This window comes from Candoia aspera, chromosome 1, assembly GCF_035149785.1.
Source record: "Candoia aspera isolate rCanAsp1 chromosome 1, rCanAsp1.hap2, whole genome shotgun sequence".
Lineage (NCBI taxonomy): Eukaryota > Metazoa > Chordata > Lepidosauria > Squamata > Boidae > Candoia > Candoia aspera.
In genome coordinates this window covers 131,344,046-131,369,462 of record NC_086153.1, presented here as the reverse complement: position 1 = coordinate 131,369,462, position 25,417 = coordinate 131,344,046, and the positions used below count along the sequence as shown (strand labels likewise).

Here is a 25,417-nt window from a genome sequence, read left to right as displayed (position 1 = left end):
TGTCTCTCAGCAACTGAAAATTAACATAAAATAATATTTAGCAGCTAACATTCTCTGAGGGTAAATGCTTGAAATGTATTCAGTTCAAAAGGATATATATGTATATGTATATGTATATGAAACTAGCAGTGGGATTCCTCACATTACGTGCCAGTTATTTCTATAGATTGAAGTGGGAATTATTTTGGATTCCAGCCAAAACCACTGAACATATCATACTAAATGTATATAACTTATTCTTGGGATCAGGAAAAAACTGGATATCTGTTAGTATACTTCCTGCCTTCCCGCTGTTAGCACTGCCAACAGAACTGGTCTCAAACTTAGTGCTGAATTCCCCGAGCTCATAGTACTACATTACTTCAATATACACTTTGGTTTATGTTATGTTTTGCTCATGGATGATTTGCATGGGTAGAGATATCTGAGATTTCTCCATTGTCATGGATCTTTAAATGGTGGCTGAAGTTGGATCAGTAGCTGCATCTGACCACCGCAGAAGGAGCAGAACTTAAGATTGTCCATCCAAAAAGGCTATTGAATTCAATTGGATTCCAAAGGCCTTGAAAGGGAGTGTCATCACTCCACTAGTGATTCTGTTGATATTCCAGTTGGTATCTGGAATAGAAGACTTGATAAGATAGTCAACACAAGCACTTCTAAGTACCCTCTACAACCTGGTGCTATATGATTCCATAAAGTATCATGCTATACCGATGAAGTTTTGGAGTTGAATCAAGATGGTAAACAGCTAGAGCATGGACAAAGAAATATTTGATTTTAATTTGATAATTCACAGCATAAAATCTATTTGAAGGTTTAGGCTATGGTGATATGATGATGATGCTATCTGTTCAATGATGTCTGATTCTCGGCAATTCTATGGACCAGCTCTTTCCACTTTTTCTGAAAAAATAGGAAAAAAAATAGGAAAAAAACCCCCCCACAGATGTTTTCCTATACATATTGCAGCTACAAGCTCATGGCCCGCTGAGTTGCTTTGAGTTATGTGTGGACTGACTCATACCCCATAGTTTGATTAAAGAACAGTCAAATGCTTTTTTCCCCTTCTGATAAAATCTCTTACATTTAGGCAGTCTGGATACTACTGTGGGATTATGAAAGTGTCTGGTAAGTCTTTTTTTATAGTTAGACTGAATCAGTTATAATTTGTGACACCCATGGACACAGACAAGTTGTATTCTATTGCTTGTCCTCTGAATCCATGCACAACTAGGTCTGTAATTTCTAGCCAAGAATTCAGTGACATCTTAGTTGGTCCTATAAATGCCTCATAATGGAAAGGCAAGATTCTACCTTGTTTAAAGAAAGCAATTATTAGATCTCTTCTAAATAAATCTGTATTAGATCCCTTAGAGATAGGTAATTAAGCCAGACTAATCTTCTCAGGCTCCGCAAAGGATCGTTACCTTGTTGTGGTGCTGGAGCTTGAGCACCTCAATGATGCCATGAGCTAAACCGTGAAGGGCCACCCAAGACGGGAAGGTCATGACAGAGAGGTCAGACTAAATGCGATCCCTGGGGAAGGTAATGGCAACCCACCCCAGTATTCTTGCCGTGAAAACTAAATGGATCAGTACAACCAGAGATATGTCGGTATACCATCGGAAGATGAGACCCCCAGGTCGGAAGATGGTCAAAATGCTACTGGGGAGGAACAGAGGATGAGCTCAACTAGCCCCAGTTGTGATGACGCAGCTAGCTCAAAGCCGAAAGGACGGTTAGCGGCCGACGGTGCTGGTGGTGAACGGCGAATCCGATGTTCTAAGGATCAACACACCATTGGAACCTGGAATGTAAGATCTATGAGCCAGGGCAAATTGGATGTAGTTATTGGTGAGATGTCAAGATTAAAGATAGACATTCTGGGCGTCAGTGAACTGAAATGGACTGGAATGGGCCACTTCACATCAAATGACCACCAGATCTACTACTGTGGACAAGAGGACCACAGAAGAAATGGAGTAGCCTTCATAATTAATAGTAAAGTGGCTAAAGCAGTGCTTGGATACAACCCCAAAAACGACAGAATGATCTCAATTCGAATTCAGGGCAAGCCATCTAACATCACAGTGATCCAAATATACGCCCCAACCACAAATGCTGAAGAAGCTGAAGTAGAGCAGTTCTATGAGGATCTGCAGCACCTACTGGACAACACGCCTAAAAGAGATGTTATTTTCATCACAGGAGACTGGAATGCTAAGGTGGGCAGTCAAATGACACCTCGAATTACAGGTAAGTATGGCCTGGGAGAACAAAACGAAGCAGGACATAGGCTGATAGAATTTTGCCAAGACAATTCACTCTGCATAACAAACACTCTCTTCCAACAACCTAAGAGACGGCTTTACACATGGACTTCACCAGATGGACAACACCGAAATCAGATTGATTACATCCTTTGCAGCCAAAGGTGGCGGACATCTATACAGTCGGTAAAAACTAGGCCTGGAGCTGACTGTAGTTCAGACCATGAACTTCTTCTTGCACAATTTAGGATCAGACTAAAGAGATTAGGGAAGACCCACAGATCAGCTAGATATGAGCTCACTAATATTCCTCAGGAATATGCAGTGGAGGTGAAGAATAGATTTAAGGGACTGGACTTAGTAGATAGGGTCCCGGAAGAACTCTGGACAGAAGTTGGCAGCATTGTTCAGGAGGCGGCAACAAAATACATCCCAAAGAAAGAGAAAACCAAGAAGGCAAAATGGCTGTCTGCTGAGACACTAGAAGTAGCCCAAGAAAGAAGGAAAGCAAAAGGCAACAGCGATAGGGGGAGATATGCCCAATTAAATGCAAAATTCCAGAGGTTAGCCAGAAGAGATAAGGAATTATTTTTAAACAAGCAATGCGCAGAAGTGGAAGAAGACAATAGAATAGGAAGGACAAGAGACCTCTTCCAGAAAATTAGAAACATTGGAGGTAAATTCCAGGCAAAAATGGGTATGATCAAAAACAAAGATGGCAAGGACCTAACAGAAGAAGAAGAGATCAAGAAAAGGTGGCAAGAATATACAGAAGACCTGTATAGGAAGGATAACAATATCGGGGATAGCTTTGACGGTGTGGTCAGTGAGCTAGAGCCAGACATCCTGAAGAGTGAGGTTGAGTGGGCCTTAAGAAGCATTGCTAATAACAAGGCAGCAGGAGAAGACGGCATCCCAGCTGAACTGTTCAAAATCTTGCAAGATGATGCTGTCAAGGTAATGCATGCTATATGCCAGCAAATTTGGAAAACACAAGAATGGCCATCAGATTGGAAAAAATCAACTTATATCCCCATACCAAAAAAGGGAAACACTAAAGAATGTTCAAACTATCGAACAGTGGCACTCATTTCACATGCCAGTAAGGTAATGCTCAAGATCCTGCAAGGTAGACTTCAGCAGTTCATGGAGCGAGAATTGCCAGATGTACAGGCTGGGTTTAGAAAAGGCAGAGGAACTAGAGACCAAATTGCCAATATCCGCTGGATAATGGAAAAAGCCAGGGAGTTTCAGAAAAACATCTATTTCTGTTTTATTGACTATTCTAAAGCCTTTGACTGTGTGGACCATAACAAATTGTGGCAAGTTCTTAGTGGTATGGGGATACCAAGTCATCTTGTATGCCTCCTGAAGAATCTGTATAACGACCAAGTAGCAACAGTAAGAACAGACCACGGAACAACGGACTGGTTTAAGATTGGGAAAGGAGTACGGCAGGGCTGTATACTCTCACCCTACCTATTCAACTTGTATGCAGAACACATCATGCGACAAGCTGGTCTTGAGGAATCCAAGGCTGGAGTTAAAATCTCTGGAAGAAACATTAACAATCTCAGATATGCAGATGATACCACTTTGATGGCTGAAAGTGAAGAGGAACTGAGGAGCCTTATGATGAAGGTGAAAGAAGAAAGTGCAAAAGCTGGCTTGCAGCTAAACCTCAAAAAAACCAAGATTATGGCAACCAGCTTGATTGATAACTGGCAAATAGAGGGAGAAAATGTAGAAGCAGTGAAAGACTTTGTATTCCTAGGTGCAAAGATTACTGCAGATGCTGACTGCAGTCAGGAAATCAGAAGACGCTTAATCCTTGGGAGAAGAGCAATGACAAATCTCGATCAAATAGTTAAGAGCAGAGACATCACACTGACAACAAAGGCCCGCATAGTTAAAGCAATGGTGTTCCCTGTAGTAACATATGGCTGCGAGAGCTGGACCATAAGGAAGGCTGAGCGAAGGAAGATCGATGCTTTTGAACTGTGGTGTTGGAGGAAAATTCTGAGAGTGCCTTGGACTGCAAGAAGATCAAACCAGTCCATCCTCCAGGAAATAAAGCCAGACTGCTCACTTGAGGGAATGATATTAAAGGCAAAACTGAAATACTTTGGCCACATAATGAGAAGACAGGACACCCTGGAGAAGATGCTGATGCTAGGGAGAGTGGAAGGCAAAAGGAAGAGGGGCCGACCAAGGGCAAGATGGATGGATGATATTCTAGAGGTGACGGACTCGTCCCTGGGGGAGCTGGGGATGTTGACGACCGACAGGAAGCTCTGGCGTGGGCTGGTCCATGAAGTCACGAAGAGTCGGAAGCGACTAAACGAATAAACAACAACAAATCTTCTCAGGATAGTGACTTCTCAGCTTCAGGATGCTCTGGATAAAACAGGTTATTATAACCCATTGCAAGTTTGCTTCAGAACAGCTGAAACTGCCTTGTCAGCCTGATCTTTGTTAGGAAGTCAGTAAAGGAAAAGTGACTTTAAGATTTTCAATGGCTTTCAGTACCACAGACCAGTTTTCTCCAGAATGTGAGAAATTTTGGCAAGAATGTAGGGGACAAGGCATTTGATATAAGTGAGAAGAGGCTACCAGTTCAGTTGTTTGAGGTAGGCTAGCTCAAGAAAGAAATAAGTCAGTGATTCCAGGAATGCTACATTACTGTTGTAGCATATATTGACAAAATCTTGAAAACTGTCCAAAGCCTTCACTGCCCCTTTTTAATGACAATAATATCAAGTCAGAGCTGTTCTGAGTCTTCCTCACACTTTCTAATTTCCGAGGGCTGAGCAAGTGTGTATTCCTATGTGGGAATGACCTTGGGAGAAAAGAGAAAGACTGGCAGACTAGACAACAATCATGCAAAAAGTATCTCAGTCCACAGAAGCAAAAGGGGTGTGGGAAGCATCTCAGAAGGGAAAGTAAAAGTAAAGGAGGGGAGAAATGCATTCAGACTTAAAAGATTCTGTTACTGTAATCTTACAATAAAGGTAGTGTTAGTTTATGCTTGTCATGGTTTATGCTTCTTGTCTGGACTACCTCAAAGGGCTGACAGACCACTCCTCCTCTCCTACCACTTCATCAAGGCCAGAGCTAAATTTCTCTACAGTGAGAGATTAGGAAGAAAGATACTTTCCTGAAATGCTTATTGTTCTTGCTTCCTTGGTTTTGCCAGCTACAGTATGTGAGGTTTGACAATAATCTGAAAGCAGCGATGATACTTAGAAGAAGTTGCTCCCCAGAGAGGAGGTACTACATAATATCCCACAGAGCATTATTCAGTCTTCAGTGCTTTTTACCATTTACATGAAATCTCTGGGAGAAGTCATCAGGAGACTTGGAACTGGGTGCTGTCAGGTTTATTTGCCACATCTTCTGCTAATGGGTAATCGGTTGGAGGAAGAGTGTATTAATGAGTAATGGGTTGGGTTGGGAGAAGATGGCAGTCGTGGCCAGAAGGGCCTTTGCGCAACTCTGTGTTGTGCGCCAGTTACGCCCTTTCCTGGATCGAGAGGCCCTCCAAACAGTCACTCATGCCCTGGTCATCTCCCCATACACTATTGCAATGCACTCCACATGGGGCTACCCTTGAAGAGTATTCAGAAGCTTCAGCTGGTCCAGAATGCAGCCACATTGGCAGTTATTGGTGCCCCAAGATCGGCACATGTGACACCACTGCTGCGCAAGCTGCACTGGGTGCCAGTTTGCTTCCGGGTCCAATTCAAGGTGTTGGTTATCACCTTTAAAGCCCTATGTGGCATGGGGCCAGGTTACCCGAGGGACCGCCTCATCCCCTTAACATTGACCTGTCCCATCCGGTTATGCAGAAAACTGTGAACCCCACCAGTAAGGGAATTCCACCTGGCAGGGTCCAGGAGGCAGGCCCCCTCTGCAGTGGCACCTGCCCTCTGAAATATTCTGGCCCCGGAAGTGAGGCAGGCCCCTTCACTCCCGGCCTTCCAGAAGAACTTGAAAACCTGGTTCTGCCACCTTGCTTGGGGTGGGAGGGGAAAGAGTTCTATTTGGGGGTGGCTAGCACTGTAGATCTCTCCCCAACAAACAAGATCTTTGCCTCTTGGATTTTGTATCTATTTTATCCTTATTTATTGGTTTGTTATATTGCAATTTATATGGTTTTAATTCTTTATTTTACTGTAAACCGCCCAGAGTTCCCCTTTTGGCGGTAATGGGCGGTAATAGAAATTCGAGAAATAGATAGATAGATAGATAGATAGATAGATAGATAGATAGATAGATAGATAGATAGATAGATAGATAGATAGATAAATGCATTATCGGTTGGATGAAGGACATACCAGATCTCTGCTGATATTATTGTGCTCCAACCTGGCAACTCCATATGTAGTGTAATGTCTGAAACTAAGAGTCACTACAGATAGAACTGTATTATGCAAAGTCTCTAATTGTGGTTTACTTTTGTATTTATTTCATTAAATTTATTATACAGCTTATAAAACAGTATATTATTATATAGTATATAATAACACTAATTATACAATGTTACCACTTTGTGTACATAGCTATTTGCAAATAGTCAAGTCCATTAGGATATCACCTAATACATGATTTAGTATCATGGATTGGATTGGATTGGATTGGATTGAGCCATTCCCCCACTTCCCAACGCTTTGGAGAGGGATGTTCTAAATAGCTGTAGAACAGGCTTCATGAGTACCGATAAAACCAAGGTTGAGCTTTATACATTTTGCAAAGTTCTATTTTGGGTATGATGAGCAAACAATTCTCCTTTTAAGAAAGAAGAATTGATCACATTCATGTTGCCATGCCCTTGAGTTGTAACCTTTTTGTCAAAAGTTTTACTAGTTCTTAAATTTCTCATTTATATGGGGACACAGTGCAATTGCAAATCATTGCTGAAACAGTTGTCTGTAATCTGTTCTGAGCAAATTTACATTGACACCTCATAAATCATTGCTTTATGGCACTGCAGATATTTTCTCTGTCATCTTTTGTAGTATCCAACATAGCAAAATATCTATATTTTTTAATACAATTTCTATCAGCAGGTACTCTAATGTTGGTGCAGAAATTCTATGGGGTTATTATTATGATATTATTATCATTATGGGGTTATTGGGTGCATTATACCCTCCTGATCACTGCCTTGTTCACAGGAAGAGTCCTGTTAATTATGTTATCACACCTGTGATTTCAGTGACCATTTCCCATTTTAGAATTTGGATTCATTCTCATATGGAGGTCACATCCTCCAATCTGACCTGGAATCCTGCAAATTGCTCCTATTTCTATTGAATTTTGCCAGGGAAAGCAACAATTTAAAGGTGTGGGTACAATTCCAAGTGGACACAATATGTGCAATGGTTTTATTCAGGTTATCTGTGATTAATAATGTTAATGAGGTGAAAAATTAAAGTGAAAGGCTCATATTTTATCTTACCTCCCAGTCCTAAACTGGGAGGTAACCAGAATACCTAATTCTAGCTATAATCACTTCCTCTACCTATTTCAGAATATATAAATAAAGTATCCAAAGGGATAGGATTCATGTTAAAATGCAACATTTTAGGCATATTCAAACCCACTGCTAAAACTTAATAGCAGTAAGGTAGTCAGATATTTATTCAACACCAGTAATGAATTGTTGGTTTGGGGCATCAATGAGATAAGTCAGAATTGTGAGTGATGATAGTGGTGGCAGAAACTGAATGTTAATGTAAAGATATACCTAGCAGCTGAAAAGTAAGCACTGGGAAGCAATTCCAAATGAGGACCAAACATACGGTAGGGAATCAGGGGATTTAATATTCTAGTTCAAAGCATTTCCATCTCCCTTTGGTTTTATTTGACTGTCTTTTAGAAATGCATATTTCAGATAGGAAGGGAAAACATAACCAGATTGAGTCTAAGCAGGAGAAAAGAAAGAAAGTGCTTTATGCACACATGAATACCTAACTTAGACCAGATCCCTGTGAGAAAGAGTGGGGGAAAGGTGTCACATATAGTTATTTCTTTAAGTCACATGTAGTTTGGCTCTCAGGCTACTTGATCATCAACAAGGACCATTTTTCACACTGGATATGTACATCAGGCATTGGTATAGTTGCAGTTTTGTTTGGGACTTGGGTGTCTGGTCCTAGAGATCACTTAAGAGTTGAATGTTATAAAGCAATTGTAGATTGATCTGGCTTACCAGTAAAACAGCAGCCACGTTCAGTGTTATAAACGGATAGAAACTCTTACATGAGAAGAAACACAGATGAACATCTTAGTTCCTGTCACACTGTCATTTTTCTCACGGTCTATGAACAGAGGGTGACTGCATATAGCATAGGTAAAATCAGATGGGTAAAATTTGACTTGGAAGGTGAATGGGAACTCACCTAGCACCTGTTAGATACACCTTGAAGTAGCTGTTTGTTCATTTGTTCTTGTGGCTCATATGGTAGACCCTACAGCTGGTGTATCATCCAGGGAAAAGATGTGTTTAAGGAGTTCCTATCAGAGGTTCTATGCACAGAATGTGCAGTCCAAATCATATTTGGCCCTTCAGTCCAGATCTCTACATAACCGTATTACAGCAGTCTATGGAAAGCTTGCCATGCAATATAAAATGTATTAGCCTAAATCATGATAGAATCCATCTAAATCCTATCCATCATTGGATAGAAGAGACTTTGGTGCACAGACACATCCTCTCTAGTTAGAAGGTAGGAAGCATGGTATCAAAGCAGCACGCGGTCCGTATTTGCCATCCTCACATGTAGAGTCTATATGCATTTACAATGCCTCAATGAGTGTCTCTCTACTGTCTGAGGCTTCCAGTTTTTCATGATGCATATGGACTAATAGTATACGAAATCTCATTCTGATTGGTGAACACAAACAGACAGACACAAAGATACCCACACAAGTTAATGCGCACTCTTGCAAAATGGTCAACTCTTATTCGTTCTCACTCATTTTTACCTACATATTACTATAATTACAACTGGCAATAAAATTAAGGAAAGAGCATTAGAGAGCATACGTTCACTTTTGAATCTTGGCATATGGATTTCTGTTGCCACTTTAAATACTTGCAAATGAGAAGTAAATCTGACTCTGCAAAATGTAATAAGTAGCATATTGGCTTGGGCCTATGACTCAAGAGGTTATTGCCATAGGCAAGTCAATATGGTACTAATAAAGAAAGCATGAGACAAAGCCTGCTCACTGAACCTTCATCGTATATTATCGTTTTGTATTGCATAATGCAAAAACTATTTTCAGTAGTTTTTCACTGTGTGTAATTGATTTGCCTGTGTGTATCCTTCTGCTGCCTCTAAGCAATGCAGGATTCATGAATTGTGAAGTCTACCAATGTTCTGTTGTTGATACAGGAAACATTTATTTGGAAATAAACTGCATTGAAATCAGTGGCAATGCACTTTGGATAAAAATGCAAAGGCCATGAGAATCACTGAATTATTAACATCCCTGTTTTTCAGCAGGAGTCTTTCAATCTGTAATAAAGAAATTGGAGTTCAGAAGCTTTAAGCAGTATCGTATAAACTCTGAAAGCTAAGACTGCTCATGTCTTCTAAATAATTGCAACAAGTCCCAAGTGAGATTTTAGTTGGTGAGCACGAGGTTTTAGAATTTCAGAGCTTGTCTTTTTATAAAGTAATGTTCAAATATATCACAGAACTGAGCTGCTAGCCCTTTATTCTGTATTTTTGTTTCTGATTGTATTTTTTTTTTAATGTTTTAGTTGTGAGCTGCCCAGAGTCATTGGAAGTCAGGCAGCATACAAATTTAGAAAGAAATAAATAAATAACAGCATTGTAAACCTGACTGAATTTGAATGGAACTACAGTATATGTTGCACACAACACTGCCTATGGTGGACTTAAAATGGTGAAAAGATTTCACCCCTCCCCCCCAATTCATGGGTTGTTCCAAAATGAAGTGTAACATGCAAAAGCTCAAAAACTTTATACATATTACCTTAAGTCTGAGGTTTAATTGTCCTCTTATCTGCATTCCAACATTTCTTCTTTGCATGTGACTTATTTGCATATAGAGTTTGCCTAGATTATTTCACTCCATGGGATGCTGTGCCTATGAAATTTTACGGGCATGAAGAACTTCCTCAAGATAAACAGAGGTTCTCCTTGTGTGCACTGAACCAATGTACACATGGATCAAAGTCTCAGTCTTTGTGGTAGACGACTCCAGCAGCTACTGGCATGCTTTACTCTTTCTCCTATTTGTATGGTTGCTAGAGCCTTCCAACATATAAATTTTGTTTCATAGACACTGAAACCAGGAATATCCTTAACTAAACCACTACTGGAAAATACTGAAATTTAAAAAAAAGAAAAGAAAGGAAACTGAAAATAACAGGCTGGATTCAAAATGCTGGCATCATGTATAATCAAAGCCCTGCTACTAGAACCTTTAAAAAGGTGACACTGGCATTGAATTCCCATTGTGCGGTTTGTACAGCCACTTCTTCTTTGCCTTCTCATGTATTAAATTGGGTTTTTAAAAATAGAGTTTATGCACGGCTTAATGCATTTGATTGAAATGATTCAATTCATGTTGATGCAGCAGTCATGTTACCTAAGCTACGGTCTGCCTGAGTTGCCAGCATCAATACTTGTGCTGATAAATGGTGACTCAAAGTCCCCCTCCAACATCCCAGTTGTGTTTGTTAAGTCTGTCAGTTGTGTGGGTAGCCACAGTGCTTCAGAAGGATTTTAGAAAAGAATTCTTATAGCCATGGGAGAATTTATTTAATTGCCAACGTTACACCTGGTCATCTGTCTAGAGTTGAAGCTGTACTCTGCCTCCATGGCGCCACCATTTGCTGTAGTCCTACAGTGGAGCTGGCATACCAACATCAAAAAGAAGTGTAACATCCTACACACAGCAGCTGTTTGTTCACCCACCTCATTTTTCTTTCTTTTCCTTAAGAATCTGTCCTGTACTTCAAAGTGAAACATATTTTTAACAACTGCAGAGGAAAGGTCATCTGTTATATAGGGCCAATTGTGAGAGAACTCAGCAGGGTATGAGGTAACAGCATGCCCCATGCCACTGAATTCTTAGGTTATTTACTCTCCGAACAGTTATAAATTCACAATGTTTGCTGTAGCTGAATGTCTTCAGATGTCACTAAGAACAAGTTGCCTCCTTGCTTCCCTACGTTGTACCCCAACCATTCTCAGCCTAATTAAACTAACTTGCCTAGGAAGCCCCTTTTTCTTTTGTGCTATGGAAATTGATCCATGGTTAGATCCATGGGAAAGCAAGGTACACCAGATTGTTTGACCATGGTTGATTTATAGGATACCATGAGATTTGCAATGAATTTAATCTGGTTCTTTAGCCAGCCGAGTTTGCTGATTTGTAATGTCATCAGCTTTGTAACTTCCAGGTTCAGAGTTCAACATGTACTTGCAATGTTCTTCTAGAATGGTATTTCCCTGTTATGGACTTGGAGGAGATGGCAAAACAGACATGTCTAGAGAGAGAGAAACCTACAGAGGCTTTTATTAAAGACGAGTCCATTTATGGATTATATTACAAAAGTAGAGAAAAATAGCTTGATGATAAAGGGTTTTATAGATTAAATAAGGGGAGACAATGGAAAATTTAAATAGTGACTACAATGGTATAAAAGTATAAGAAATGGTTAATGGATCCATGAGGAAAATGAAGGGTGGAAGTAGACTATGTTTTTTTTTTTTTTAAGTTAGATGTTTAATTTTGTATTTGCAGGTTTATGTTTCTTTATAAGTTTGTATACTGTGTTTTGTATGTTTATTTTATGTGTAGAACTTTAATGAAGTTTATATACAATGATGTATAAGCCAGTTTGGTCTAGTGGTTCAGGCACCAGCCTAGAAACCAGGCGACTATGAGTTCTAGTCCCACCTTAGGCATGAAAAACCAGCTGGGTGACTTTGGGCCAGTCACCCTCTTTCAGCCCAACCCACCTCACAGGGTTGTTGCTGTGGGGAAAATAGGAAGAGGGAGGAATATTAGGTATGTTCACTGCCTTGAGTTATTTATAAAAATAATAAAGGTGGGATTAAAAAAAATCTAAAAAAAAAGATATCTCCTTCAGATATCTCTCTACAATAGGGACTGAGCACCTTTGGCCATTCAAGTATTTCTGAAATACAGATCCCAATATTGCTCATAACAGACCATAAAACTGAAGTTAGGAATTATGCTTTAGCAACGTTTGGAGAGATACTGATTCTCCATCAGGTCAGCAGGTAAAAACAAGGAGTTCTATATGTGCAGAAGAAATATATATCCCATTTCTAAGTAGAGTTGTAGGGGGTTTGTCCATTACTGCTTCTGACCTCATAATTATTAGATATAAAACCTCAGTCTAAAATTAGCAGGCTGAATCCTCAATATGTTCAGGGAAGTTTGTTCACATCCATTTCAGAGCTTGTGAGTAATATCATACCTTAATATATTCTGGAAATGAATACAATTGAAGACATCTTCTGGTGGTATCTATACTTTTTATCCAGGTAGTCCTCGCTTACCAACCACAATTGGGACCAGAATTTTGGTGAAGCAGTCATTAAGTGAATTCGATCCAATTTTACAACCTTTTTGTGGCGGTCTTTAAGCAAATCACCACAGGTGTCAAATGAATCACATGGTTCCCCATTGATTTTGCTTGCCAGAAGCTGGCCAGGAAGGTCGAAAATGGTGATCACGTGACCACGGGACACTGTGACAGTCATAAATGCGAACCAGTTGCCAAGCACCCAAATCCTGATCACATGATTGAGGGGATGCTGTGACTGTCTTAAGTGTGAGAACCAGTCATAAGTCATTTTTTCCAACACCGCTGTAAGTCCAAACTATCACTAAATGAGTGGTTGTTAAGTGAGGACTACCTGTATGCCTTTGTATTAGTCACTCAAAAGACCCTTGCTAACTCCAACATGATGCAGGAAAAAATTGGATTAAATTTCAGATATTCAACTACTCAAATAGTTAATCCTATTATAACAGGTGAATTATGGCTATGAGATTAGTTTATTATCACATATAGTGGATTTACAAAAGAGGTTTGCTAAAATCTCAAACAAGCTTTTTAGATGGGGAAAAGAAAAACTGAAGAGATATAAAATCCTATGACAACATCTGAATGAATTAAAGATCAAGATTGCTAGAAGCAAAAGGAAGGAGTACAAAGTTAGTTTGACCAAGGTTAAACTAAGACATGTTTCTATACAATTCTGGGAACCCTTATGGACTTTTTGATGACACCAGGATTGTTAATGATGTATGGATATGTCTGTGGATAAGGGTTGGGTTATGGGAAGAAGAGATATACTTACATACAACCTTATAAGGGGTGAAGAAGTTTGTTTGTACTTGTTGGGATGAAGATCCGAAGACACTTCTTTAAATATTTCTTTTCTATTTTTCTTATTTTTTCCTCTTCCTCTTTTTTCTTTTCTCTTGCACTTTTTATTCTCTCTTTATTTTCCTTTTCCTTTCTGAGTTTAGTTTGTATTTTTATATTGTGTTTTTTTAATTCAATAAAAATGGCACGTGAGAATATCATGGACAGCCAAGAAAACAAATGGGTTATAGAACAAATCAACCCATAAGGCAGGTGTTACTGCTGTGACAGTTGTTGTCTTTGGCACTACCTAATATGTATATTTATTGTTACTGGGAGGAGGGAGGTATTTTGTTTTCCTGCATTTTTAATCTTGTTAGTTGCCCAGAGTCACTAAAGTTGTGAGATGGGTGGCCATATAAATCAATTAAAGAAAGAAAGAAACCTAGAGTTGTCACTCAAGGCACAAATGACCAGGCCAAATTACCATATTTTGGACACATTATGAGAAAAACCAACTCCCTTCCGAAGTCCATAAAGCTTGGAAAGGTAAAAGGAAAGAGAAGAAGAGGATAACTAGCAGCAAGGTGGATAGAGTCAAATAAATTGGGGGTAGGTGCAGGTTGGGGTTAGGCCATCCTAAAGAAGGTCTGTCTATGTGGTTGCTAAGAATCAACACTGACTTGATGATACATAATCAATCTATCAACTAAACTTTGCAGCAATTCTGAAACCAATATAGGAAATAATGATCCTATGTAACAGAAAAAAAAAAAGTAACTTAAGACAGAGTTGCTTTTGCTTTGAGCTTTTTGTCTGATTCCAATAAATAATTTCTGAAGGTGTTTAAGAAAGACCAGTCACTTTAAAATCCCCAGTAGCAATCAAGATAACAAAAGGACTAAAGCTGCTAATGGAAAGGATTAAAGAAGTCTGAAAAGAGTTAGTGGGTTTGCCTTTCTTTCTCAAAATGTCTTTTTCTTTTTTTTAACAAAGTGTGACACAGGTTTTCAGCCCAGTGTGTGCTTCACTTTGCAAAACTTAATTCAGGTTCAGATTAGTTGAATTGTAGTGGGAAACACAGATTAGGCTGGACAATGAGTAAGAAACTGAGCTCAAGGGCAATAATTTCTTCTAGCATCCTTTCAAAATACAAATCCTACTGCTACAAGCCAACACCTGCAGACATAGAGTGTGGTCCCATTGCACAGTTAAGTGAATACATACTGTGCCACAGGACAAACCTGCCAAGACAAAATGCAGAAATGGAGTCTATTGAGCAGATCAACAGTTGAACACTGGCAAACAGCATCATGGGTTTGCTGAACATTCAAAAAGTTCATTGTGCTAAGAAGCACTTTCCAGAGCACTGATGCAGCCAGAAAGATGTTGTACACTGGGGACATTTCCACAGACTTATAAATTGGAATTTTGTATGAAAATATAACAACACATTGGAATGCTCAGAGAGAATAAAAGAGCCATTCAAATATCACTTCCATTTCCACAGTTTGGGAGACATCTCTCTCTGTCTATCTACTGCTGAACAACAGGCAACTGCAAAACAGTTTCTCCTCTGCCACCTACTACAATTGCTTATATTTGTTCCAAAGAGTTGGGGAACCCTTTAGAGCATGTTAAGGAAAGGAATCAGGGAAAATTGTATTATGTGGGCTTATATTATGTTGGATGTTGCCCATTGCTCACATGATAAACAACTTTTCAGCAACAACTGAATGCTTAGTAATATTAATACTCATTAAGAGTAATTTAGTAGAAATGTTACAATAAGATAGAAATATCAGTAGGGAGGGGGAAATAATAAAATATATTGACATAGAAATCACTATATTTTGGGGGGTTCAGCGCTAAACCTGTGATCCCAAGCACCTTTATTAAGGTATCCTTCATCAAATTGGAGCCCTCCTACTGTTTCTGCCCTATAGCTTCCATCAACTCCAGCATTTATTACATTGTCAGTCATGGCTCAATGGAACTCATTTCTGAATAACAAGGATGTAGTCATAGATGGACCTTTCCCTGTCTCTCAAAATTGACGATTTATGTGCTATCAAGTCATTTTCAACTCCCAATGACCCTATAGATAGATCTTCTCCATGACAATCTGTCCCTAACTTGTTCTTTCATATCTCCCAACGATGCACTCATTGCCACTATAAATTCAGTAGCAAATGTTTTGCCTAAATAAAAATAACAAGGAAGGATGATGATTTTCAACATGCTTTAAATAAATGATAGAATTGTTGTTACAACTGGCATATAAACTTGGGTTCATAAATCATGTGATCTGTGCACGTAGGATAATGGAGGCAAGTACATCCTGTCATAATCCACAATTGGGCAGGGGTGGGGAAGAGAGAGACTCCCTATACAATTAGAACCCTGATTGTTCAGGTTTTTAATCATCTGAAGAATTTCCATGGACACAAAATGATGACACTTGTAGGAGGATACAGCTATTCATTCTCACTTCCTTCCCAGTGTACAGAGACTATACATCTTGTGCATACCCAGAGTTAACTAATGTGCATCATGTTAGGAATATTTTTTTTAAAAAAATATGGTTTTACTTAGGATGATTTTTAAAAAAAAAAAAATTATTTGAAATGCAACTGCAGATCTATCCTAGAAACCAACCCCCACCCCACCCCCTGCACATGGTTGAATGCTAGGAATATATCATTTTTCTGCAACAGAAATTCCACACTGAGGATAGATATTCAGATCACATGTAACACCATACTAATGGCTCCATATTTATATGGACAGGAATTGTAAAATTCTAAGGTGATTGCTAAAAATGACCCAGAAAAAGGCATTCTAGGGGATTGCATATCTGGCCAAAGCAAAAAGGTATTTTTCAGTAATGCTTAAATAGGTAGGTAGATAGGTCAGTAGACAGACAGACAGACAGGAGGCTTGTCCCAAAGACCGTGGAAAAAAGAATGGAAATTTTAAAAAGCTCTTTTACTGCTGAACATTCACTCTCTTGCCCCCTCGCTATTATGTGTATTATATGTAAATAATACATTTACTGAATGTATTATTCAGTAAATGTAAGGATGGGGTACTACAAAGCATGATTTTACTGTACTGTGTGGATGTGCCTCTTCCCTCTCCCTCCCACCAGCTGCCTTGGCTCAAAATTTACCTCTTTGGCTGGGAAGAGGAACTTGCAGGGACCAAATCAGACCTGAAGTTAATCCCACTGAAATATTGAGAATGCCAAGGGAGTAGTTCCTGTCTAGTATATTTCAGGATCCATTTTTCTCCTCCGCTTACATTTTTCCTGCTAGGTCGCCTTGAGGCTTTTGTTCACTTTGGATAGTGCATAGACTAAACCCAGGAACACCCTTTCAACTGAGCCAATGTTTACCATGCTCCCTAATTCCTGTTAGAGCTGCATTTTACCACGAAGGCTATAATAACCAATGCTTGCAATGCTTGCATTGTAAATGTAAGATAGATGGTTCAAGACCCAGTTTTTTTTTAAATACTATTTTTATTTCTTGTGCTTCCTATGTTTCTCTGTTTTTTTTTGTTTTTTTTAGCTATTTGGGAACTGAGGGTGAAATCCTTCTACTTTCAGTGATGGAAAAAGAATGATGAAATGGTGAACCACAGGGCGTTTAAAAAAAAAACTACAACAACAGCAGAAAATAGGAAGATTAGAAAAGAAAAATAGTTATTAAGACAATCCTGTTAGGCTTTGAACCACCAATCTACTGTTTACAAGGCAAGTGTTATAACCACTGTGATATTATAGCATTAATAGTAAAAGGCAGCTCTAAGTTCAAGAAGAAAAAGTAGGGAGAAATGCACAGCATTTTCTTTCCACGGTTCAAATCCTCCTCTCACTTTGTTTAGCAGGATAGCTCAGGGCTTCCAAAGAGCTTGGGACATTGCAAGCTGTGAGTAGAATCAAGCCCTTAGATGAAAAACAGAGGGACACTTTTGATTTCCATTCACTTTATGGTTGATTCAAAAGTCCTTTCATGGTTGACAATTTTGCTTCCAGAATGGAACTTCACAAAGATTCACCTGAGCTCTAAGGTTTACCATTTGCTAATATATAAAGGCAAGCACAAAATAGAAAAGTAGCTCAAAATTTCTACTCTGCTTTAGTTAGTAGCAAAACTGATTCTTTGGCCTCAAGAAGGGAATACTATCAGTTCAAATGTGCTTCAAATAGTCATATTTGGACTCTCAAAAATTGCCATATATAGTTTACCATACTATGCAATTTCATTAATTTCATCTGCCTGTAAATTGCCCCTTATAAAAATCTCTCTATGAAACAAAACTTGACAAACAGCTCTGAACTAGATATTTCTTTGACATGCTAGTTGCAAGAAGCCATGGGGTATATATTGAAAGAATCTGTCTGATCTCTTGAAACCTCCTGAGACTTTATTAGCAGCATATTTATCTATAAATGTGTTCATTTAATAAAAAATTACTTTTGAGAAAGCATGCATGAGATCATGAGATTGCATTACAACAAAGCAATCCTATGCATGTAAAGTCAATTCCATTGAGCTCCACTCAAATGTGTGTAAACTCAATTAAGCTTGACATTCCCAGGTGTGTGTGTTTGCACATCCTTGCGGTATAGCCTTGTTTTCTCTTTTTGCTTATCTATTTTTATTTATGAATGGAATACATTGGTAAGTTATTTCCCTAACAGGTGCTTCTTACTGTTTCTTACATTTTGTCTTTAACGGAGACAGTCAAAGCAATCTGACTACTATGTGCTATAACATACACACAAATGTATGCCCCGCTGAAAAACAATGCAATACAGAGCTACCGTTTCAACATTTGGATAACCACCTGAGTGGATGTTCTAATGCAACGCTGAATAACTATTTCCATATCTGGACAAGCATCTAAATGGACATCCCAATGTGGATGCCCTGAACAGCATACCTTTCAGTGGGGAATATGCTGCCCCAAAGTTCTGCCTGACCTCAACCCTCCCTGCCTTCTAGAAGGCCCTTAAAACCATTTCATGTCAATTGATATGAGCTTTGGGCTCACAGGGTGATTGTGGAAAGCCATCTGATTTAATATTGACTAAGTATTGATGGTCATTTGTGCTGTTTTTTTCTAGATTGCCCAAAGTCTTTTTGATAAAAACAGTTTACAAATATTGCAAGTAAAATAAATACAATATAAAAATACTTACATACAGCTTTCTTTCATACACACACGCATATAAGACAAAACAGCAAAAACCTTTACTACTTCAAAGATTTACAGAATCATAATTTTAAACAGTAATAGCCAAAAAAGGGTAGAGAAATATAAAATATAACAATTCTACACTTGATCACTCAGAAGTAAGTTTCTCTATGGTCAAAGGAACTCATTCTCATGTAATTTTATACACAAAGGGTTGCACCATAAGAAAGTATATACTGCCTCTGCCAAGAATGTAGAAATAACAGCAGGACTGAAACCCATATTTTTGCAATTCAGGTTTTCAGATATTTGGAAAATGAAATACACCAGAATACAAAGCCAGTGTTTTGCACAAGTATACTTCTAGAGAAAGCTGTATTTTTAAAAAAATCCAAAATCATCCCACAACATTTCAAGAATACTAATCCAATCACTGTTAATAGAATTTTAACAAGATATTCAATGTTCTCACAGCAATTCTACAAGTCCTCTTATGGATTCAAATCCATCCACAAGATGGATGCTTGCCAGTCAGGCTGTAGGTCTGTTTACATATTAAAATATATCATCTTACCTTCATAGATAGCCTTGAATCCTTGGGCGCTCACAGCAAAATCAGTTGTGAAACAGAGCGTCAGAATAGAACCTGTGCTCACAAGAGATGATGGCAGCTGAAATCCAGAAAGCCTGCAAGATAGACAAATGAAAGAGATTTGGGGAAAAAAAGCAGAGGAGGAGGAAGAGACTATATTTCTTATATCTTTTAAGAATAAAATTAAATAATCCTACTGAACTTGTTGGCTATTTGAAATGCCTTCTTTGGTGAGGAAAACAAAATCTGAAGCTTGAAAAAATCGTTATAAATGAAGTTCACTTTTCAAGTAAATTTGCATTCTAGTTAAAACTTTTAAACTGATATGCAAACCAAAATTTGTCATTTTGGGATTAGCTATAAATTGATGTTCCCAAAGGTTCATGAAAACCCCGCTTCATAGAAGACAACAGCTTCTGAACGCCATCATCTGCTCAGTGATATCTGGTGAGGACTCGTTCTGGCAACTGAAGAATTTTTCTCCCTTTTTGCAATGAATCTCCCCTGTAAATTTCTGGAAACCAACAATGGAGAGTGCTTTGTATTTTGACAAAGAATTTTGCAAACCTGGTCTTCCTATTTCAGCACAATTATGAGTAGATAAATTGTTACTGCTCCTAGAATTCTATAGCTTTCCAAAATAATTCTACATGGATGAAAAGGCATGTGGTGTTTGTGTACACCCCTATATTGCTTTTCAGGCTTAACAGGCCCTCAGAGCAGCTCACAAAAAGCCTGTTTTCAAGCTGACATTCTGAGATGCAGCAATTTTTTTTTCCTGTCTCCCTAAAGGTCTTGAAGGCACAGCTGGGCCAAGGCAGAGCAGCAGGTATGCCTATTAAAATTATACTAGAATTATAATACTCAAGGCTGCATTCTTAGACAAAGGCTGCATCAAATCTGCAAGGCTTAAATCCTATGGGAACAGGAACTCTGGTGAATTCAAGGACTCGCTCCATCTTAGTTCTCCCAAAGCAGAATGGAAACCTGTCCCTCGGGGAGTTGCAGCAACCTCTGGAGTTGTGTAGGATGCTGTGTGTCTTTCTGACTCTGTGTGTCTGTTCCGCAACTAACCCAGAGGGCAACTTCTGCTGTGGCTCAGAACCAAATACCTTTCCTCCCCACTCCTGCCTATAAAATACAACTGGCATATATTAAAGAATAATAAAGTTTTGTTATGTTTTATGACAGCCAACATCTGTTGCTGGGAATGGCTGCTTCCCCCTCCCCCACCACCAATAGTAGGGCACTTATTTGTTTGTTTGTTTGTTCCATTGATATGGCTGCTTATTTTCCAGACATCTCTGCTTGGAGGTTGCTAATAGGCAGCTGAGTTATCACAACTCAGCATGCCATTTCACCTATGTTGGGCTGCTGGCTTTTACAGTGCGGTAGCATTTGTGTCCCCTATTCTCATTATTTTCCAGATGCTCCTATGTGTCTCTTAATGCTGCAGCAATCAATATTTGTTGACGCTACTGGTCCCCTCGCTGGAATTTACTGAGCCAAATGACACTACATAACAGTACAGTATATAGTAACTCCTGTGATTAAAACTAAACAAGACAGCAAAACTATTAGCTATCTGGCATGGTTAATAGAACAAAGTGTTTCATTATAAATTCTGTCAGGAGAAAGAAACATCAGTGAATAAATGCCAGTGGATAAGCACAGTTCAGTTCTTAAAAATTCTCAAAATCATAAAAAAGAACAAAGACAGGCTCATACATTCATACATATGTACCTACCATCCGGCTGTTTCCTTTTGGAGCAAACAACACAATGCAAACTGCACAAAAGAGCAAGAGCTATGAAAAAGAATTATGGATGTCGTAAGGAAAACAAGGAAATACAGCTAAAACTAGTATCTACCTATACCATAGAACTGTCCGTAGCTATCTACCTTTGTAAAATATGCTTGCTTTCACCAGGCCTATACCCTGCTTTATACATTGCCTTTTGCTCCTTATAAAAATAGGGATTAAACAAAAGAGTGAAGAAAAATGTCTTGGGGTACAATCCTAAGTACAGTACCTAGACGCTGCATTTGAACCTGGTAGAATTTATTGAAGCACTGAAATTTAGCTGTGGGAGCCGATTACGTTGGCAGCTGAGGAACCAAACCATCCACAATGTGTATCAACTGCCAGTTTTCCCCCTCTGACATATGATTCCACTACAAGAACTACTGTATCTCTGAGCAACAGAAACTAAGGAGGAAGTAGATTTGTAAATATATGTGTGGGAATATGCGTGAGTGTGCATATCAAACCACCTCAGAGGGCTGTTGTGAGCTAAATACGAGGAGGGAGCACTCCTATATACACCATCTTAAGTTATGTAAAAAGAAGCCAGGATATAAAACAAAGAAATAAATAAATTTTCCACATAAATTCTAATTTGCAATCCTATATTGTCAAATTCTTATCAAATTGGTTCTTAGGAGCTTTTTGTAATTTTTTTTTTCTTTGTAGAGAAAAAAAGATCTTTGTTAATGAAAAGTCCATATGCATATAGGAATAGAAAGTTGTAACTTAAAAAAAAAGTACAGTGAAAACCCAGCAAAACAGGCATGTCATTTATTTTCACAAATAATGCATATCCTGTCTTGTAGTGTATTCCTATTTAAAGTTTCACGGTATGAGAAATAGCCCTAAAGATAGGCTTGAGAAAAAACTATGGGCTGCTGTAACCAGTTCCAACTGTCAATCTTTCTAAATATTGATGTTTGTTCCTAAATTTCATTAAAATAATTACTTCTATATATCACTGACTGCCCCCCTTTGTCTTCTCTGTATGAGAGATTTGTTATCATCATCTGTGTTCTCGGTGAACAAAACCATTCCCCAACAGACTTCAAAAATCATTTTCAGTAACGTAACAGCTTATTCTCAGTCTAGAAAAGTATTTTCTTAACTTAATACATTTCTGATGAGATAGTAGATGGATAATAATGAAAATCCTATAATCTCATTTTGTTTTGTATTTGTTTGATATACTTCATATAAACACATGTAATTTTGATCTGAAGATATATTCTAGTGGCTGTTTCTTGATATTATATTATTTTAGTAAATATTTCCAACTCTAGGCTGAAGTCGTCTGTTGGAATCTGAATTATTGGCAAATGACTGCTGATTGCTTTGAACTTCTGTGATCAGATTTCAGGCAATGCTCTAGAATTGAAACTGTTTTGATATCTGCCACTTCTTTCTGAAGCACCTGGATCCATGTACTTCACTCCAAATACTCTGTATTATTTTCCAGCATAATCATAAAAGCAAAAAGTGCCAAATGACTTCCACATTGTTGTTAAGAAAGTTACATGCATGTGTTGTATTTTCTTGCTGATGAAAACTGAACCAAAATTGAATAGTTGAATAGGCTGGCCTTTTCTTCATAGCCTGTTAGGATTTTTCCATCTTCACTTTCTCTTCCTGTTATTTTGATATCTATAGAAGCTCTGATTTATACTCCCTTTGTTGCCTTTGGTTTTTGACTAAGTTTTTATTATAGCCACACTGGCTTTTTTTGCTGTGCTCCATTTTTAAAATTCATCAGATCTGTTTGCAGTTGTGCTTATACATATTCTTTGTTAGGAATGCCAATCCACTTTCAGCTCCATTTTCCATTAATGTCTACTGCTATGGAATCCTACTTATTCTTCCTTTGAGTTTACTAAAATCTGCTATACTTAGCTACACTCAGCTTTAATTTCTCTTAAAATTCAGAACAACAACATTATGAGGTTACTTTCTGCAATATTATGCAATATGCCTCAATTAAGTATTCTGCATTGGTTAGCATTAAATTAAAGGGTGTTGATTTCGTGCATGTGTGCCTTCTTTCCATGTTCCAAAAGATTGTCAGCAAGTCTGGCATTTCTTGGAAGGACCAAGTAGAGCTTATCTCCCCACTAATATCAAAGTAAAGACCTCTTCACTTCAGTTTTATGCCTCTTCAAAAGATTTGCAGTTTCCCTTTTGATAGTATCATACATATCAACAGCAACAGTTTTATCAGGCTTCAAACAGGCAAGTCTGTTCAGACTTTTATCTCTTATTCAGGAACTGACTTATTTGGCAGAAAGTTCACATTCATGGTGCAGGCAAGAATAAAAAATGATAGACAGTCAGAGTTAAAAGCCCTGGGTTTTTAATAGGGTAATGCTCCTAGGTTTAAATTCTAGGCTCTCTTCCCCACACACACAGATTTCCAAATCAACCAATATTTTGCCATTTTCTTGGTGGCCTTGGAAAGACCAGGTCTATATTGAAAGAATGGTTCTGTCTAGTATAAGAACCATTCTGGTATAATGGTTTAGGTGTCAGGCTAGAAACTAGGGGACTATGAGTTCTAGTCGCACCTTAGGCACAAAACCAGCTGGGTGACTTTGGGCCAGTCGCTCTCTCTCAGCCCTAGGGAGGAGACAATGGCAAACCACTTCCAAAAATGTTGCCAAGAAAACTGCAGGGACTAGTCCCAGGCAGTCACCAGAAATCAAGAATCACTCAAAAACACAAATTTCTATTATAGGTACAGCTGATTCCTACATCATCAGCTTTATTCACTGCAAGTATGGCTTTCTTTTTTTAATTCCTCCACTTAATTTTACCAATATGCTTTCCACATCATTGCCAAGTTATTCATTTGGATTTCTGAGCAGGAGTTGAAATTTTAAAGATACAATTCCTTCTTCTTTTCTATTGCTTTTGTTCCCTCAGAAAATATTGTACTCTTCAGTTATGAGACTCTGTTACGTTTTTTAAATTACATTTACCTTGCTAAGAGTTCACCTAGATTATTTTCTTGGAACATTAGGGTTTAAAGCCTACTTGATCAAACTCACATGCTTCAAGCAAAAATACTTTACCAGTCCTTGGGGAGGGTGTGTGTGCAATTAATCTCATGCCAAACAATGGTCCAAAAAACCAAATACACTATTTCCAACTAAGACCATTCACTTGCATCATTCTTCTTTCCCTTTCCAGTTCCATGAATTGAAAAGATGGATAAGAACCTCAGGTGACCTCCCAGGAATTTCCTAGGCTTTCAAATCTATGGTCATATGGTTGTAATTAATCTTTACAATATTGTTTGTCCCCATATACAGGTAGTCCTCACTTAAAAACCATAATTGGGACTGGAATTTCAGTTGCTAAGTGAAGCGATCCTTAAGGGAATCTGACCCAATTTTATGATCTTTTTGCGGCGGTCATTAAGTGAAACACTGTGGGCATTGAGCAAACCACATGGTTGTTAAGTGAATCACACAGTTCTCCATTGATTGTGCTTGGCAGAAGCCAGCCAGAAAGGTTGAAAATAACAATCATGTGACCACAGGATGCTGCAACGGTCATAAATGTGAACTGGTTGCCAAGCGCCTAAACTGTGATCATGTGACCATGGTGACACGATGGTCATAAGTGTGAGAGTTCCTGTCATAAGTCATTTTTTTCAGCACAGTTGTAAGTCTGAACCGTCACTAAACAAATGGTTGTTAAGTGAGGACTACCTGTATATTCATAGGAAGAGGTAACTCTCAGTATATTTAATAAGTCCAGAAAAGTATTATGTCACATTTCTCAACCTTGCTGTTGGCAAACAACACACTTCATGAGCTGATAAGTGTGATCTGGACTTTGTTCCAGTACTTGATGGTAGTGAGTCTCTCAATGACCATGCCTATTCTTTCTGTTTTCTTCCAGAATACCCATCTGCCCTTGAGGGGCCCACCATCCTGTCGCCTGTTCTAGAGCATCTCTTTTCTCCCTAAGAGTAAGAGCAAACCCATATCTCCTAATTTCTCCTTTGTTCAAGTCATATTTTTTTCCTCAGATATTATGTCAGCCTTCCTGAATCTAACGACCTCCATTATATGCTGATCACATCAAGGTGGGATTACAGGAGTTGAAGTTTAATACTTCTAGAAGGCAGCGAGGTGGGGGAAAATGCATT

General features: G+C 38.5%; 1 protein-coding gene across 1 annotated transcript in view; it reads right to left on the bottom strand.

The window, feature by feature from the left end:
- CSMD1 (CUB and Sushi multiple domains 1) overlaps positions 1 to 25,417 on the bottom strand; it is a 1,072,463-nt gene that overhangs the window by 803,919 nt on the left and 243,127 nt on the right. Inside the window, exon 4 of the mRNA XM_063298442.1 lies at positions 19,442 to 19,554. Coding sequence (XP_063154512.1) covers positions 19,442 to 19,554 — 113 coding nt within the window. The remainder of the gene's footprint in view (positions 1 to 19,441; positions 19,555 to 25,417) is intronic.